Genomic DNA, 20,185 nt, shown 5'->3' with positions numbered 1-20,185 from the left:
ATGCACATTGCCCTCCTTATCCATCTCTTCCACTTGTTGAGCCATGAATTTCAGCTTCACCATAGGCCTCGGAAACCAATTGAGCAGCCACGACAGTGACAAGCTACAACAAGCTGAGATAGGTAAAACGACAGACAGCTCCCTCACTGGGGCATTTTGTCGAGCATGAGATAGACATTCAGTTTCCTTGAGTTGATTCTGCTCTAATTCCATGCCTTTCATCACCTGGCCATGGTTGATTTCACCACCACTAACCTTTGCATCAAGACAAAATTGTGATGAAAAACTGCTATAATTCCCAAACTCTTCAGAATTACCAATAGCATCCTTCCCTAACATCATCGATTCTTCCTCAACAACACCACTAAGTTGCTTAATTGAACCATCGTCCACAATTTTACAAGGATCTAAATCTCTCGCTGAATTTCTCATTGTATAATATGCTGAGTTATGAGAGAAACTCAAAACATGTGATTTAGAGTCAATAGAGTTCACCTCCGTTGGCTTCCACTTGTGCGGCAGAGGCATGGATAGGTCCACTTTCTCTGTTTTCTGCAACGGAGTCACCGCTATTTCCAATGGATCATGATCGGTGCTGCAATTCATGCTCGCTTCTCCTTCTCTCATCAATGATTCACGGCTGCCGCAACTCGCATCTGTTGTCTCCATAGATCGACCTTGGACCGAGAAGCTTAGATCTAGAATTGCTTTCTTCAATTCGTCATATATAACATCCATGCGACGCCTTGATTCCCGCCATCGGATCTCCGATCGAGCCTTCAATTGCTGCCATCGGATCTCGACTTGCTGATCCTCTTCTTCAACAGGTGACGATTCCAACTTCCTTCGATTCTCTGTGATTCCGGCATCGAACTGCCGTGATTCAAGCCGTCTTTCCCCTCCGAGGATCGACGGCTCTGATACCAATTGTTACATCCTTTTTCTATTATCAGAGTAATAACCACAAGACGACTCCAATAGATCACCACCTCCATGATTTAATGCAACTTAACCCAAAATCAAATACACAAATCGATAGCAAGACAGAATAGGAACTTCATTGATGATAGTTGAAACAGAGTACTACACATAAATGGAACTACAATGTAATTGGAAACGAAAGATATAATGACGAGGACTACAATCACAGAAGGATAAAATGAACACGATACATTCAACGGAGAATCACCGGATCACCGGATTCTCACGATGACCACAACTCGCAAGCTCACACAATTTTCATGCCTCGAGTTGTTATTCTCTCCTCCTACTTATAGCCAGTTGCTCTTTCTATTCCCTCTCCTATTCTCTCTCTTGGTAGTTGGATAGTTGCTCTTTCTATTCCCTCTCCTATTTCTCTCTCTTGGTAGTTGGATAGTAGCTGCTCCACGTGTCCTTAATATTCACTGACGTGGCATACCCTCTCTTCTCAAATTATGATTGTAACAAAGCACCAGATGTTAAGGGCTTATCCGTCAACGTTGACTGGCGGTTGTGCTCGTCGGCCTCTCAAGCTCTGGCGCCCAGTCGTAGGGTCGTCGGAATCGAAGGTTCGGCTGTGGGTGGGAGGCATTCCCGTCGGGCAGCTGGATAACTAGGGTTTTTCGGATACGTTCAACAAGATGTTGGGCAAATAATAATTTTAGTCGTGTTGAATGAATGAATAAAAGCCCTATTTATAATCTAAGGACCTAGGGTTGGTTCGACCTCCTAGTCATCTCGGGAAAGAACCAACAAAGAAAACCCGAAACAGAGTTTATAATTACGCTCGACTCGTACCGGAATGAAAATAATAAAAAATACCAAATATTCAAAAGTAAATAATAAAATATAAAAATAACTTGCTAAACTAGTGACTTATTTGGGAACGTAGTCACCGAGCTTGTCCGGCGGCTTGGCGTTCCTCTTCTCCTTCGTCTTCGCAATGGATGATTGCATAACCTCCTCACTACGCACCTTCTCCGTAGCCTCTTTTGGTGCTGCAGCAATCGCAGGGACTTGTGGATGTGGGACCGTATCAGATATGCTCTCTATATATAATGCATATGTGTGTGTAGCATATGCTACTGTATATATATAATGCATATGCTACATATTTTAGTAATAGAATACATATGCTATTAATATGTATATGTATGTGCTACTGTATATACAATGAATATGTGTGTAGCATATGCTACTGTATATATTAGTAATATAATACATATGCTTATGTAGGGGTGTGTTAGGGTCCTTACAGCATCTTAGTGTGTTAGGGGTGTGTTAGTTGTATTTTGTTTGGGTTATCTCATTATAGTCAAGTCATTTTCTTTTTGACAAAAAAAAAACACATTTATTCTTTCTTATTTTACATTCTCTCCATCTTTCCATCCTTTTTCTTTTTCTATATTATACTCCATTTACTTAACTTACCTAACACAATTTTTTTTAATTCTCATCTCTAATAAATGCATTCACTGAATATTTTTCTCGAGGAGTAGTATTACCATTCCGATGTCGGACCTGACGTAAATGACTTTGTTGCCCAATATACTCCCCACCTTAAATCGCCTCCCTGCAAATCCACAAGTTGGAGGTGAGTTATAAGCTTTCTATGTCGTGATTCATCTTCTATTCGAACACTATCGCTATATAAATCAAGTAATTGACATAATAGCGAAATAGCACACTTGCCTGAGAGGTCAATGTAGGAGTATCTCAAATCATTTTTGAAGGCACCACTGGCAAAGAAAGCATCTTTACCAATGGTGCCTTCAAAAATGATTTGTTAATCTCCATGATTAATTTTTGTTTTCCATTTGGAAATCCCAATGCAGGAAGCACAAATAAGGATAACAAAACTGCTGAGACTAACTGAACTGCTCTCATTTTATGAAGCTTTGTTAATTCGATAGTTCAGGATAGGATAGAATCTGCTTACTTTTATATTGTTGATCCATTAATTTATTGCCCTTCCTATTTGTGTAAATATAACTCCGGGTAAATATAGTAAAAGAAAACATGGGGGCATCATTAATTAAATAACTTATGATTAATGATTGACACACTTTTGTAAGTACTTTTCTTCTTGTATTTATGATAACATTCATTTAAATAATCAAGTTTGCTGATAGAAGAATATACCAAGTTGTAAAATGTTAGCAGTTGACAAGTTTATCACTAAACGTTGTTTCAATTTTCTATTCATATTATTGTTAGTTAGTTGTGACATGTTTGCAGCTTAGAGTTTATTGTAAGTTTTATATGATGAAATTCTAAATAGAATTGGATTTTTAATATAATACATTAACTTGATATAAGACATATTTTCCCTAATTAATTAGCTATCAATTAATTATTGGTCTTCAATCAATTAATTAGCCATAATGTATATTGCCTATTTTAACTAGGCATTAGAATATATATAGAGTTATGATCAATGTCGAACCAACTTTAAAGACCGAACTAGAGACCAAATTAGGGCCATTACATCTAGTTTTTTGATGAGATGTGTTGTGTAAAAAAATTCCGGTCTTCATTACAAGCCCATTTTGCTTCATTGTATTAGGTTTATGACTTCATTCCATACGTAATACCTTGAAACTACAACATGTTTTCACTTGCTTCCAGTAGGTTTTGAAATGATTCAACATATGCTTCATTCGAATTCATTGACATGAGTTTTTACTTTATTCACTTTAAAAAATGCAATTTATTCAAGCGGATTTATTACTTCATTCAGAAACGTTATTACTTCATTGAATAAGATTTTTACTTCATTCCAGTAGGACTTCAAAATGCTTCTACACATACTTCATTCAAATAATTTATTACATCATTTCATGTGTTTATTACACCACATCAGCGACGTGGTAGTGGTGATAGACATTGTAGAGAGAAAAAATGGTACGCGACGGTGATACCGCATTTACGTACTGGAATGAAGTAATAATCCTATTAGAATGAAGTAAAAACCTACTTGAATGAAGTAATATATTTTGGAATGAAGTTAAATCTTCGTAACATGTTAGTATGAATTATTTGTCTTCGGGTGAATTAAAATAGCTCGTGATGAAGGCGAAAATAATTTATAAATTTGTGTATCTTATCCATAAAAAACTAGATCTAAAAGCCCCAATTTGGTATGGTTCTGTGGTTCGGCAATAAGGAGTGAATTTGCATATAATGGGATATATATATATAGGGGTGCGTTAAAATGACAACACTTTGAAAGTAACATTGTGACATCACGTATCCTGCAACATAATAAACACTACACTACAATAGTATAAACGCTACACTGCAATCTATAGATTGCAGTCTAGCGCATTGGATATTGCAGTCCAATGTATTAGATATTGCTGGCGTGGTAAACTACATTATTGTTATGGTAAGACTGCAATATTCAATGAATAACACTGCAATCTGGTAATGTAAAATTAGAAATTTCCTATTTTACCCCTCCGCGTTTTTAATTGATTTGCCACTTGGCAGCTTGACAAGCACACGATTTTCAGATCCAATGGCCTAAAATGGTGGTATGGTGTCACAATAAAGAGTATTGTCATCTTAATACATCCATATATATATATAGGGATGTATTCATTTCCTTTTTCCATATTTTCTCCTATTTCCTTCTTGATCTCAGCCCCACGATTTTGTCATTCGACTGTTAGATTGATGCCACGTGTCATTTAATAATGCAGATTTTCAGTTGAATAATGCACACCGACTAATAATGCACCATTATAGTGTAATAATGCAGAATTTCAGTTGAATAATGCACACCGACTAATAATGTATCATTATAGTGTAATAATGCACTTCATCTGGACCGTTGATGAATGAGATCTAACGGCCCATATTAAGAAGAATAAAAGATCTAAGGGATGAATAGGAGAATAACGCTACCCTATACATATATATATATATATATATATATATATATATATATATATATATATAGGGGTGTGTTAAGGTCCTTCACAGCTTTTCAGTGCAATGTTCTTTTTAATCACAGCCCTTGGATCATTGAATTGGATGGTTGTGATGATCTGCATTATTTGACGAAAAATTTGCATTATTGGTCGGTGTACATTATTAGAATGAAAATGTGCATTATTACACTATAATGGTGCATTATTAGTTGGTGTGCATTATTCAACTGAAAATCTGCATTATTAAATGACACGTGGCATCAATCTAACCGTCGGATGACAAAATTGTGGGGTTGAGATTAAAAAGAATAATAGAACAAAAGATAGAAAAAGGATCTGAATACATCCCTATATATATATACATATATATATATGGGGTCCTGTTAGGTTGAGATTTTTTAGCTTAATTGAGAAATGAGATGCAATCTCAGCCACTAATCCACAAGATTAACGACATGTCAACAGCTATCACATTATGTCAACACGGGGGTATAAGTGTCATTTCGTGTTTTAATGTGTCGGATTGTTGACATGGCTTGTATGTCTAGTTGACATGACTTATAATTGTTGTTGACATGGTTTCTATGTGCAGTTGACATGGTTGTACGTGTAGTTGACATGACTTGTAACACAGTTGACATGGCTTGTACGTGTAGTTGACACGATATGTACCGTAGTTGACATGACATGTCAATATTTTATACAATCTCATCTACCAAATTGGTATTTTATGGATATGTCTTACGAAGCTCAAGGTATGTTCTCATGCTAATTCCACAAATGTCAGCAAAAAACATCCCATAATGTATTCATAAATTTCAGAGAAATGTCACTAGCAACGCAAATGTCAATATGTCAACAGACCTCCAAAGGCACCTACAAAATGTCATCCTAAATTTTCATCTTCAATTCACAATGTCAACAAACCAGCATCTCCTACATTTCAACATGTCAACAGCAAATGTCTACAACTGAAGTTTCAGTATAATGTCAACAGCAAATTTGTTCACCCAAAAACCAACAGCCAATGCCGCAGATTTTCAACAAATAAACAACATCCGAGAAACGCCGCAGAGACAGATTTTCATGGGATTTAGGGATTTAACATTGAAAGATGTGGAAGACTTGTTCTGTTGTTCACAATAGAAGGCCACAAATTCGACGTACTCGCCGCCGCCGCGCAGCGCGCAATCCAAATTAGCGCCGCCGAGGAGTATAAGGCAAAATTCGCCGCATCAGGAACATGATCGGCCGCTGCCGCCGCAGCTGCCGGAGGAATTCAGGAGGGCGATCGAGGAGATGGCGCGCGGGAAGGAGCTGACGGCGCCGACGACGCTGGTGATTCAGAAGGAGCTGTTCCGCACCGACGTGAGCAAAAACCACAACCGCCTCTCGATCCCGGCGAGCCAGATCAGCGACGGCTTCCTGACGGAGGAGGAGCGGCGCCGCCTCAGGGCGAGGAGGAAGGGCCGCGTGGACGTGAGGGTCGTGGATCTGCGTCGGTGATTTGGGAAGGAGAGGGAGAACACAAGCTGAACAACCCATTTTAAACATGAAATTACCATTCCGCCCTTTTATAATTAATTAATCTAAAAATATTTTTCATGTGGTAAATTCTGGACCACTCATTTAATAAAAATGAGTGGCTAATATTGCATCTCATTTCTCAATTAGCCTAAAAAATCTCAATTGATCATGGACCTATATATATATATATATATATATATATATATATATATATATATATATAGGGGAATACTAAGATGACAATGCTATTTAAAATGACAATGTGACAACAACTTAACATGCAATCTGTAATATATAGACAAGCAACTCGACGTATGGTTCCAAGAAATGATAATCTAGACAAGCAATCTGTGATACATAGGCAAGCAATTCGGTATATGGTCCCAAGCAATATACAATACGAAATTAGAGATAAACAAGCAATTTGCAACACATAAGCAAGCAATCTGTGTCACCATAGTGTTCTGACTTCATATCTCATATTGCTTGGAACCATATGCCGGGTTGCTTGTCTATGTATTACAGATTGCATGTTACATTGTTGTCATGTTATCATTTTAACTCTGTTGTCATATATATGTAAATATATATATATATATATATATATATACTAGTTTTGTACGTCAAAGGGCAATATTGGATACAAACAATTATATAATTCAGTTTTAAAACTACAACTCCATGATTTCGGCGTAAGTTATGATTCTGATTCTTAATATCAATTGACACCATTCTCTCTCCCCCATTTCATTTCTCACGTCTCCCTCAATTCTACTCTCCACCAAAACCCTAGCCGCCTGAATTCGCAAAGAAAAATAGTTTTCTCCTCCATTTGTCGCCGTTAAGATGAAGTGAAATACACAGTAGGCCGTAGTATCTGTATATCTCGTCGGTTTATGGTTTTGTTTGTGACGACGAGCAAACAATCTTCTAGTCTTCTCTGCAGACAACGAAACCAGGTAATTATCACTCTAATCACTCTATCATTTTCTCGATTTTCAGTCCGTGCCGCTTGTTCCGTGAATCGTAATTTCGCTACTCACGATTGAGCTTCTAGTAATTAGTGTTTTTCTGCAATTTTTGTTTTGATTTCGTAGATTTTTGGCATTTTTTGTTCTTTTGTTCAACATTGATTCGAATATTGTTCGTCATCACTTCATTTTGATGTTGTACATTATTTTAGGATTGTATACATTATTCACATAAATTGGTACATTATTTCACTATGATGTTACATCATTTGTTTTTTTGTTATAAAATGCCATGATATATTAGATGGTATATACATATTTTGCATACAAAAAATCTGTACATTAGTGTGTAAAACAATGCTACATTACACATGCATACTTGTATATGACTTAAAAACATCATTTAGATAGTTTAGTACATCAATTAAGCTTGATTTTATGCATCATGTTCTGTTACATCATTTAGCTGTACATCATGTTCCATTACATTATTTAGCCATAGATGTACATTAATTGATATTGCATTGTATGTGTTTCTGAATAGGTTCAACGAGTGCAAGAATTGATTATGAGGACGACTTGGATAATGACATGCCCATTGCATTAGCGCAATGACTGATATTAAAGATGTTCAAAGATGTGCTACATTATTATTGTGTTGTAGTATGTCATGTACGAAAAATGTATATGTCACCTACTGAGTAATGTATATTAAAATTTGTTTGATGATGGGCAGAAGTTATATCCATTCCCCCAATGGTTAAGTAGTCCATGGGTCTAGGGTGTAGTATCAACCAGTAGCACAATGTTCACTAAGGGCAAAGAATTAGAGCCATTCTCACAGGGTTCAATTATTTATTGTTTGGTGTAGTAGTAACTGTACATTAATGTGTAGGGTTCATACATTACAAGACGACATTAAACTACTTCTTACGTACATTATTATAACGTTTTCCTACATTATTATACCGTTTACGTACATAAAAAACAAGCAATAAAAACAGAAATTATAGACAAGCGTTGGTAATATGCCCTAGCCCAATGGATTACTAAACCCAATAGGAAAGGATTATCTCCCTACCCTTGGTGAAGGTTTCTTTAGTGAGTCGGTACTACAACCTAGCCCAATGGATTGTTAAACCCAAATGGTATGGATTCAACGTGCTGCAAAACATTGAACTACTTCTTAGTTACATTATTATATAATTTTCGTACATTATTATACCGATTACGTACATTATTATACCATATTCGACACAATCAAGCTAATGACGAAAATATGCTTAATTTAAACAATATTTGTGTATAAAGATTCTGCAAAATCAATAAGATAATCAACTAAAATATTTAAAATTAAGAAAGGAAAACAAATCAATGCAAAATAACTACCGAATCATGGGAGGCGTGAATTATGGAATGAGAATAACCACTCAAAATGTCAACTTACTTTTCTACCCATTTCGCTTTTTTAGTGTTTAAATTAATTCCATGTGGCATAAATATAGATCATTAGATGACAAGAATCGATGGATTAGATTAGTTTTCCATTTTAACACCTTTTTATACATTAATCTGACTACATCCATATATATATATATATATGGAGATGATCAAAATAAGTATGTGTTTAAATATAGAAATGCAGACCAAATCTCAGCCCTAGGATTAGATGATCTAATGGTCAATAATTAATCGAAAATACGGAAGGTCATAACTAAGCAATTTTAGGTCATATTATAAATTTGAATTTAATGTCATGTTGAGATCATTTTAGGTCATACTTGGTTAGTATGACCTAAACATACACTAACCATGACCTAAAAATGCCCTACGCATGATATTGTTCTGCGTTTCTGTATTTAAATCTAGTTTTGTATAGATCAAAACCATATATATATATATATATATATATATATATATGGTAGTATTAAACTCCTTTTCTTCCCTTAGATTTAAGTTCCTTCTCAATCTGGACCGTTAGATCTCATTCATCAATGGTCCAGATGATCTGCATTATTACACTATAATGGTGCATTATTAGTCGGTGTGCATTATTCAACTGAAAATCTGCATTATTACACTATAACGGTGCATTATTAGTCGGTGTGCATTATTTAACTGAAAATCTGCATTATTAAATGACACGTGGCATCAATCTAACCGTCGGATGACAAAATCGTGGGGCTGAGATCAAGAAGGAAATAGGAGAAAATATGGAAAAAGGATTTGAATACAATCCTATATATATATATATATATATATATATATCTATATATGGGTGCATTATAATGATAACCCCAATTTGTGTGATAACCCTTAACTAAATCTCCACCACACATTTTTAAAATATGTAGTCTAGATTTAATCTAACAAAACTATCATTTTATCAAATAAAACTATCATATTTCGGTTATATAAGGGAAAAATTGTCATTTCGTTATAAAATTGGGCGCATAAAAAGAAAACATGAACTAAACGCTGCATTCAATTTCTCTCACACTCAAACCCTCTGAATCTCATTCAAACCCTTGCTTCTTCAGTTTCGAAGGAAAACCATCCAAATTCTGGAATATGACGACGGAAAACGATCAAGCATCATCGAAGAAAGGGTGGATGAAGTTTTTTACTTATTTCACTTTTGTTTTTGCTCGATTTTATCATTTTTCCAGCGATTCTCGTTTTTTTTAGATTCTATAGTTTTTTAGTGTAGATTTAGAGTTACATATGATAGCATGATGAATTTACTTTGAATTTACTACACACTTGGTTTTGTATCATCAATTCATACCTTATTCCATATTATTGTGTACAGCAGTAATGCAGATTCGAAGCTTGAGTGTTGATTTTGTGAGTAGTGTTTTGTTCTACTTAAGTGACAAGTTATGCTATTTCTGCTGATTTTGTGAGTAATGTTTTGTTCTACTTAAGTGACAAGTTATGCTATTTCTGCTGTTTTGAACTCATTGAAATTTAGTAAATGATAGTTGCACTTGATAAAATGATGGGTTCAGGGATAAAATGATAGTTTCAGAAGATAAAATGATAGTTTCAGGGGGATAAAATGATAGTTGCACTTGATAAAATGTTGGTTTCAGGGATAAAATGATAGTTCAATCGTTTAAAAGTTTGGATTTGTCAAAAGTTCAATCATTTCAAAAGTATCATTTTATCAACTCAGAGTATCATTCTATCAAGCAAAACTATAATTTTATGTAGTAAACCTAACATTTATAAGCAAAAACTATCATTTTATCAACTCAGAGTATCATTCTATCGGCAAAAGTATCATTTTATCAACTCAGAGTATCATTCTATGAAGCAAAACTATCATTTTATGCAGTAAACCTAACATTTATAAGCCAAAAGTATCATCTTAACTACCAATCATTGGCTTCAAAGCATCATCACAAACAGGAATGTACATACCTACAAATCAGTAAAATAATCATTTTATCAACTCAGAGTATCATTCTATCCGGCAAAACTATCATTATATTTATGCAGTAAACCTAAAATTTATAAGCCAAAAGTATCATTTTACCAACTCAGAGTATCATTCTATCCGACAAAACTAACATTTTTATCAACTCAGAGTATCATTCTATCTGGCAAAACCATCATTTTATCAACTCAGAGTATCATTCTATCGGCAAAAGTATTATTTTATCAACTCAGAGTATCATTCTATGAAGCAAAACTATCATTATATGCAGTAAACCTAACATTTATAAGCCAAAAGTATCATCTTAACTACCAATCATTGGCTTCAAAGCATCATCACAAACAAGAATGTACATACCTACAAATCAGTAAAAGTATCATTTTATCAAGCAAAACACATCACTCTTATTCGGATTTTACTTCAATCTTGTTCACAAAACACTAGTAAACAACAGTGAATTAAATAGATACAACACAACAGTGAATTAAATAGTAAACAAGATATTAATGTACAATAAGTACTTGCTATTGAATTTAAATGAAGTTTTCTACATTAGTTCATGAACGCTTGAAGTTTACAATCATTTTTTCCACATCTATTTTATTTGTTTTCCCATATTCTTCATAATGCTTTGATGCTAGTGACAAGATATTCAATGCCTCATTGTTTTTTTCCGACAATAATAATGCGCTGCAATACTTTGCTCTTAGTCTTTGGTGTATTCCCTTGCTTCTTGCAGTTAATCCACACTTCCAATCTTGTTCACGCTCACCATAATAACATTCCAAATGTCGCATCAAAAAAACTCCACAATCTTCTACATTTGATGTTGTTCTCCAAGGAATTTTGAGCCTTACTATGCTCACATCCTTTATTGATTGGCTTTGGTTGTGATACCTCATTTTTGTCAAAAAATGACAAAAATACAATCTCTGCAATATATCATTATGAATATCAGATGTAGTTCACTATAAAGAGTACTATACTTCATTGTAATCACAAAAATACTTAATTATATATCATGTATACTTACCACATTTGCAGGTATGCTACCATATTTGATTCATACGTCCTCATCGTCAGCATTCTTCAAATTGTCAATCACCACTATACTTTTAGTACTAAATCTGAAGCATATGGTATAGTAATGTTCTGCAGCACATATTGGAAAGAACACCTACATAGATAATAATAATAATTTCAGAATAAAAACAATTAGTGAATATAACAAAGAATCAATTGTGTTCAGTATTTACCAAATCTACATCGCCTCATTTGAAATACGGAATTTGTTCAACCTCAGTTTGTAAATTGTCACAAAATCTATCAATTAGAGTCATGAGGTCGACCCCATCAGGCCGGTGAACAATTGTATACAGCTAAAAGATTAGACAAGTCAAATCTGGATGGAAATAATTCACTTTGTGTCCTGTTTTATAGAACTAATGAACTGTGTATTGTGTACAATAGTGAAGTGAAATCAGAATAAGAGTGAAGTGTTTTGTAAATAAGAAATAAGAGTGAAGTGTTTTGTAAACAAGAGTGAAGTAAAATCGAAGTAAGAGTGATGTGTTTTGTGAACAAGAGTGAAGTAAAAGGTGAATAAGAGTGATGTGTTCTGTGAACAAGAGTGAAGTGTTTTCTGAACAAGAGTGATGTGTTTTCTGAATAAGAGTAAAGTGAAATCAGAATATAGTGCATATATACTTATGAAGTTTAAATATCGTATAGTGAAATGAATATGATTAGTAGTGAAGTAAACATGCTTTATAATGAACATATACCATGCAATTAATTTTTCAAAATTTATATTATTCTTACGGATGGGTATGTTGTGAAAAAGAGGCGCCTTGATGAAGATAGAGCCATGTATTCTTCCATATTATTCAAATAAGAAGCCCATGCACTGATCACACCCACTTCTACTAGCGTATGTGGCAATAGTGAACAAAATTCTCTTTTTGTTACCATTATGACATTATCATCATACACTATGACGTCCCTGTTCAAATATGTGTGTGTTAGCACATCTTTTGTATATTTTTCTTCTAAATCAGAACTATAATATAAATCTTACTCATTTGATTCATATGTTGTCATAATCCACAAAAAGATTTGTGACTCCTTCAAGGTAAACTTGGTTTTGGCCTGGACCACCCTTTCATGGAATGGAGATTTTAATGCAACTGATATTCTCTTCTCAGCTTTTGAACATATCTCCATTTGTTCAATCCTAGCAGCTACCTGTCAGGGCAAGAATGATATGAAAACATCACTATATAAGACATATAGTTCACTTGATGTTTGTTAAAAGTGTTGGTGAATGGATGAGATATATCATTGCTTAACACTTACCATGTCTGGATTGTAAACTACTATTTCGGTTGAAGGATTTTTGCCAGATACATTCAACTCTGATTGAACACAATCATCATCAACATATATCTCCATGCATGCTTCTATTGCAGATTCAATATGGGCATCCACAATGTCTTCCTATTTTCATAATAAGAAACCTCACTTAACAATGGAACACATCACTCGAAGCACTTTTTTATACCTTCATCTGTGTGTTTTGTGATGTTGCTTTAGCTACATCTTCATAAAATTCATTTGTCTCCTGCAAATAGTGAAATGTGATATAACATAAGAATAAAAACTCAAAAAAGTAAATAAATTGTTTCCCAAATCTTCAACTTACTGGTTTCTTTCCCAAGTTAATATCAGGCAAAATTGATGTGCCTTCATTCACTAATTTGCATTTTTCATCATGGGCTTCCATCATTTTTTCCAAAAGCTGAATCCATTCGGGATCATCTTCTTGATCCTCTTCCTAGCTTGTGTCATGTTTTCAATTGGCTTAGACACAGCTTGGTCCCCTTGATCAACCTCCACACCAACCATCTTTAGTGCATTTATAGCTGCAACTTTGAAGCAATTGGTGTCATTGGTATTTGCTGGAGCATCCTTTATATACCTCATCATTTTACTAATAGCATCTGCAGCCTCCCTAATTGAACTTTTAATTTCATCAGACGAAGGAACTTGATCACTTGAAGGGGGAGGGGGGGCTTCATCAGGTAAATGAGCTTCATCAGTGGATAGAGGTAGTGACAGTTATTAAATCCTTGTTGACATATAAAGATTCAATGGAGACAGGATCAATGATACTTTCTATGCTTCCTCTTCCAATGGTGCCTCCATTATCGAATTCCATCTGTCCTTTCTCGTTAAGAATGGATTCTGTCCAGTTACGGACAGTTGTGAATCTTCTAACCACCAGTCTTGTTCTGTAGACAACCCTATCTACATAGCATGCCTGCAAAAACAGATCAATAATAAAATGCATTATAATGACTTCACTCTTATTATGATTTTACTTCACTCTTGTTCACAAAACACTTCACTCTTATTCTCATTTTACTTCACACTTGTTCACAAAACACATCACTCTTATTCTGATTTTACTTCACTCTTGTTCACAAAACACATCACTCTTGTTCTGATTTTACTTCACTCTTGTTCACAAAACACATCACTCTTATTCATATTTTACTTCATTCTTGTTCATAAAACACATCACTCTTATTCTGATTTTACTTCACTCATGTATAAAAAACACATCACTCTAACCATGCATTTACTACTTAACCGTGTAAAACATCACTCTAAATATGATTTTACTTCACTCTAAGCATGTTTTACTTAACTATAAAGGAGTGGTTAAAATAGAAAAATCACCAAGAGGAAAGTGATTGTTCCAGTGAATGGGGTGGATTTGTTCTTGAGTTTCCAGCTATCATGTGCTGTGATTAGCGTATCCAACACGTAGCTGCACCAATTGTATTGCCTCACATTTGAAATGTTGCCAATATCGTTCAAGATATGGCCAAGACATTTTCTGTTGGCAGTTGGTGAGATCAGAACATTGTCCAACAGAATAAGAAATATTTTCTTAAACCACTCACCACCTTCTAGATCACTATCAAGCTGCTCTTGCAAATCAGCTGGGGTTATTGCTTTGTTCTTCTTAGCCATGACAATGGTCTTCATCACATCATTCATTTCATGCTTCTTTTCTCTTTTAATCATCAACTCTCCTCTTGGCAGTCCCAATGTAGCATACACATCCTCCTCAGTGATGTGTAATGGTTGATCATCAACGAGTTTTATTCTGGAGCAGTTGTCATGATTAAAATTTTCAAGTAGTAAAAATGCCATTTCAGCAGGAATACATCGTATCTTCAAATGCACAAGCTGTCCAAAACCCATCTCTTCCAGAGCAGCTATTTGTTTGGAGTTTATTTTCTCAATGACATCAACCAAAACTTTCCCCTATCTTTACGACCAATTTAGGTCTTCTAATTTTACAACTAATATCTTTAACACTCTTTCTTTTATCTTGTTCTTTCTGGCAAGCATTTCTTCTTCATCGTTGGTTTGTGACCTCCCACGCTTTGAGGCTGGAAGACATACAAAAAAAGTGGTCAAATTCATGAATACACACTTAATATAGCTCAAAATTATTCACTGAGATACTAAATAATTTAATAACTCACTCTCTGGTTTCTGTTTTTGTTGCATATCATGTTTGTTTTTGGACCTTATTTCTGGAGAAGTTGTTGTTCGAAGGACATCTTGTTGATTTTTTATCCTTATTTCAGTTGTAGGTGCAACAATTTGTTGCGGTCTATCCTCACGCATCTTAGACCTTATTTCGGCTGCAGCAGCTTCATGGATATGAGAAAAAAAATCAATATAGCAAAAACAAAAGTGAAATAAGTAAAAAACTTCATCCAACCATTCTTCGATGATACTAGAGCATTTTCCGTCGTCATATTTCAGAAGTTGAATGATTTTTCCTTCGAAAATGAAGAAGCAAGGGTTTGAATGCGATTCAGAGGGTTTGGATGCGATTCGAATGGTTTGAGTGTGAGAGAAATTGAATTCAGCGTCTAGTTCACGTTTTCTTTTGACGCGCCAATTTTATAACGAAATGACAATTTTTCCCTTATATAAACGAAATATGATAGTTTTATTTGATAAAATGATAGCTTTGTTTGATTAAAATGATACTCTGAGTTGATAAAATGATAGTTTTGCCGAATAGAATTATACCCTGAGTTTATAAAATGATAGTTTTGCCGGATAGAATGATACTCTGGGTTGATAAAATGATAATTTTGGCTTATAAATGTTAGGTTTACTGCATAATGAATTGAATTTCATTCCAATCATTGGCTTCAAAGCATCGTCACAAACAGGAATGTACATACCTACAAATCAGTAAAACTATCATTTTATTAATTCAGAGTATCATTCTATCCGGCAAAACTATCATTTTATTTATGCAGTAAACCTAACATTTATAAGCCAAAAGTATCATTCTATTAACTCATAGTATCATTCTATCCGGCAAAAAGTATCATTTTATCAACTTAGAGTATCATTCTAACAGGCAAAACTATCATTTTATCAACTCAGAGTATCATTGTATGCAGGAATGTACATACCTACAAATCAGTAAAAGTATCATTTTATCAACTCATAGTATCATTCTATCCGGCAAAACTATCATTTTAGTTATGTAGTAAACCTAACATTTATAAGCCAAAACTATTATTTTATCAAGTGCAACTATCATTTTATCAAGTGTAACTATCATTTTACCTTCTGAAACTATCATTTTATCCCCTCAAACTATCATTTTATCAAGTGCAACTATCATTTTACCTTCTGAAACTATCATTTTATCCCCTTAAACCATCATTTTATCAAGTGCAACTATCATTTTACCCTCTGAAACTATATAAGCTGACACTTTAACCTAATAAAATGATAATGTAAGCGGATAAAATGACAGTAACCTTATAAAATGATATATAAGCTGAAGAAATGGTATATAAGCTGATAAAATGATACTTTAACGTGACAAAATGTCTTACAAGTTACTATTACAACTACTAGCTCTCTTTAGGGGGTTCAAATTTTCTAATCATCTTTTCAACATCGATTTCCCCTTTTTTGCTATCATTCTGAAACTTCTGCTGTATCATTGTAAATGTCTCAAAAGTCTTCTTGTTAGTATCTCCAATAAGCAATGCTTCAGTATATTTGGCACGGAGTTTTGTGAAAGCCTCTGTCCCCTTCTTCATTAAACACGAATTCCAGTTACGAACAGCACCACCCATATAAGTCTCCATTTGGCGCATCACATAAACTCCACAGTCAACTTTATTTGTATCGTTCTGCCATGGCATCTGATTTTGACATTTTGACAATTCTTCCCATTAATGGATTAACTCCATTTCCAAGATAAATTCGGAAGAAATGTTTCTATTCAAATAACACTAAACATACATGAGGTTGATTAAAAATGATATTATGTTCCGTACTAAATGATATTCTATGCATTTTAACTAATAAATATTGAATGCATTTAACTAAACATACCAACATACTTGGTGCAGCTCCATATTTCTTCTTAATCAACTCTTCACTAATCAGAGCATTGTCAATCACATCCATCATTTGCATTTTGAGATTGAAGCACATGATATAAAAATGTTCGTTCGCCCAGATCGGAAAGAATATCTAATATTCAAAACATTATATACAAATGTCATTTTCAAAAATATAGGTGCGTTGTTTTGTAATGTATATCTCATTATGACTTACCATGTCATAATTCTCCCATTTGAAATTTTCAATCTTTGACACAAATTCATTTAACGCTGTGCAGAATTTTTTTTGAGCCTCGGCTTGAGTCAATTCAGATTTCCTTGCAGTAATATTGTATACCTGTCATGTTTACATTTTTGTAAATAAATTTAACTTTTAATGTAACACTATTATTTATTTACTCGTTTACTGTACCGTAGGTGTGGTGTTGATGAAAAGACGACTCGGTGATGCCTTTGATTTGAATTTTTCATGGTAGTTGAGGTACACAACCCATGCATCTATGACGTTGATACTGACGTATGTACGTGGAGCAAGGCTATGGAAATCAATCTTGAACATGCTCATCATGTTGTTCTCATAAACCATCTCATAACTGATTTCAAAATCATATTTAATGTTAGTTAAAAGAATTTAATAAGAATATAATTATGTAATTCAAAACTTACTATTCGCTTTCTTCATGTGTCATCAACCAATACATTATTTCTTTATCTTCTTTATTCAGTTTTCCTTTTATATTTACTACTCTGACATTGTAGGGAGAGCACAATGCTTCAACAATTTTCTTTGTTGTTCTGGCCACTTTCTCCTTTTCAACTGGAGGTTCTTGGGAAACCATCTTCTTCCCTTAGACCTTTTTCAAAATTTCTTCTCTCTCTTTTAAAACTTCATCATCTCCTATTTCACCATGTATATCCTCCATGACAGTGGATATTATGGTATATGCTCTGTCATGCTTTCATTCAAAAATATAAATTGTTATTGACATAAGTGTAACACCCGTACTTTTAAGTACTAAAAAAAAATGTCATGATCTAGTAAAAATAAAAATTTTATCGTTATGCCATGTTTCTCGTTTTCTTTCTTTCCTTCCTTATGTTGTTGGAAATTGGAACGACGAAATTAATTAAAGTTTTTCGTGAACTTTAATTAATAAAAAGAATTGCGGAAAAATAAATAAATAAATAAATAAAGTAAATAATTGGGATCCTAAATTAAGTCCAATATTCTTATAAGTAAAAAGGGCTTTTGGCCATAACAAATAAAAAGTCTACAAATAAAGAATTTTAAAAACTTGGGCTTGCAATTGAATAAGCCCAAAACAAATTCAAGTTTGGAAGCCCAATTTTAATTCCAAAATGTGGGAACAAGCCAAGTCTTTCTTTTTTTTTATTCTCTTTTCTTCTTCCTTCCTCCCTCTCGCCGTTTCTTCTCAATTGGAGACCCTCCATGTTTCCAACTCTTTCACCTTCCATCTCCCCCAATTAACTCTACAAAATCCAAGAGTCACCCAAGATTAAAAGTTATTTATCTTTCCCTCACCCTTCCACTTCAACATCTCAAGCAAAGCAAAAGAAAAAAAAACAGTGGGAGAGAGAGTGAGAGCCGATTTTGAGGAAGAAGAAGGAATTGCTTCCATTTTGTTTCCCCATCACCAAATTCAATCCTTTTTGAGGTACTCCCTTTTTAATTCCTAAAGCATGATTTAGATAAGTAGTAATACATATATGTTGTTCCATATTTCATTTTCATAATCCACTTCCATAGCCATTTCAAGCGAATTAACAATCAACCAATCGAACAATCACCGAACATAATTAAAAATACGAAAGAACTTAACTTTTTATAAGAACGCGTGATGCGGGACGTTTTGGGGTGGTTTCAGGCTCGTTCGGAGTTGTTTCGGGGAAGGAGGCGGCCGGCAGAGACGGCTGGCGGACGGCGGAGTCACCGCCGGACCCTGCGGCTGCAGCGCTGGCGGAGCAGTGGCCGACGGCGAGCTGCAGCGGGCGACGGCGGCGTTCCTCCTCGCTGCGGCAGCAGCTTCTCCCCGGCGACCCTGCGACGGCGGGCGGACAGAGACGGCGAGGCAGCAGCAGCTGGCGACTTCCCGGTGACCGCCGCGGCAGCTTCAACGGCGGCGTGAGCCGGAGCGAGTGACGGGGTGGTGAAAATCTGATTTCCAGATTCAGCCGATTTGATTTCCGTCGAAGAAGGAAGAAGATAGGTGGAGTAGAGAGAGGGAGAAAGAAAGAAAGAGAGTGAGAGAGGGAGTTAAAAGAATGGGGCCGTTTTAAAAAAAAAAGTTTGGTCCTCTTGTATCTTTAAATGAATTGGGCCTCTAATTTAAATTGGAATTGGTTGTTAGATGGGCTCTATTTAAAGTGTTGGGTTTTAAAAATTAAAATTTGAGAAGTAAGAGGTGAGGTGAATAATTGAGTCTCGGGCTTTTAAATAAAATCTTCGGGCCGATATTTAATCGTGACGAATTATTTAATTAAATCCCGGAATATTTTGAAGGATGAATAATTTTATTCCAAGTCCGAAATAGTATAATTTCGAAGAGAAATCGTTGCAATAATTTAATTATGCGCTTAACTAAATTTTAAGAAAGTTATTTCGACGACATGGAAAATACGAGGAGCCAACGGAGGAAAAGAACGAGCGTAAGCGGCCGACCGGCGTCGCACGCGACGCCTTGGGCGGCCGCCGAATAATCGAAAATGCACGAAAACCGAGAAAATGAATTAAAAGATTTTAATTGGAGTGCATGCTTTCTAAATGTCTTTGTTACCGAGTTTGATGTGAACTTTATGTATTTTCCGAAAAGGTGGTTCGCACGGCCGCTAAAGTCGGAACGAGAA

At 34.8% G+C, this 20,185-nt stretch overlaps 1 protein-coding gene across 1 annotated transcript; it reads right to left on the bottom strand.

Moving 5' to 3' along the window:
• Positions 1-16,819: 16,819 nt before the first annotated feature.
• Positions 16,820-19,513, bottom strand: LOC121774333. Its single transcript, XM_042171225.1, has 5 exons — positions 17,987-19,513; positions 17,733-17,913; positions 17,535-17,657; positions 17,310-17,450; positions 16,820-17,116 (listed from the first exon to the last, which is right to left on the bottom strand). Exons 1-5 carry the CDS (start codon positions 18,157-18,159, stop codon positions 16,820-16,822), a joined length of 915 nt encoding a protein of 304 aa, XP_042027159.1. The 5' UTR covers positions 18,160-19,513.
• Between the last annotated feature and the right edge of the window lie 672 nt (positions 19,514-20,185).

This window comes from Salvia splendens, chromosome 17 (assembly GCF_004379255.2).
Source record: "Salvia splendens isolate huo1 chromosome 17, SspV2, whole genome shotgun sequence".
Lineage (NCBI taxonomy): Eukaryota > Viridiplantae > Streptophyta > Magnoliopsida > Lamiales > Lamiaceae > Salvia > Salvia splendens.
Note: the sequence above shows the minus strand (reverse complement) of the source record. Positions and strands in the feature narration are given on the sequence as shown.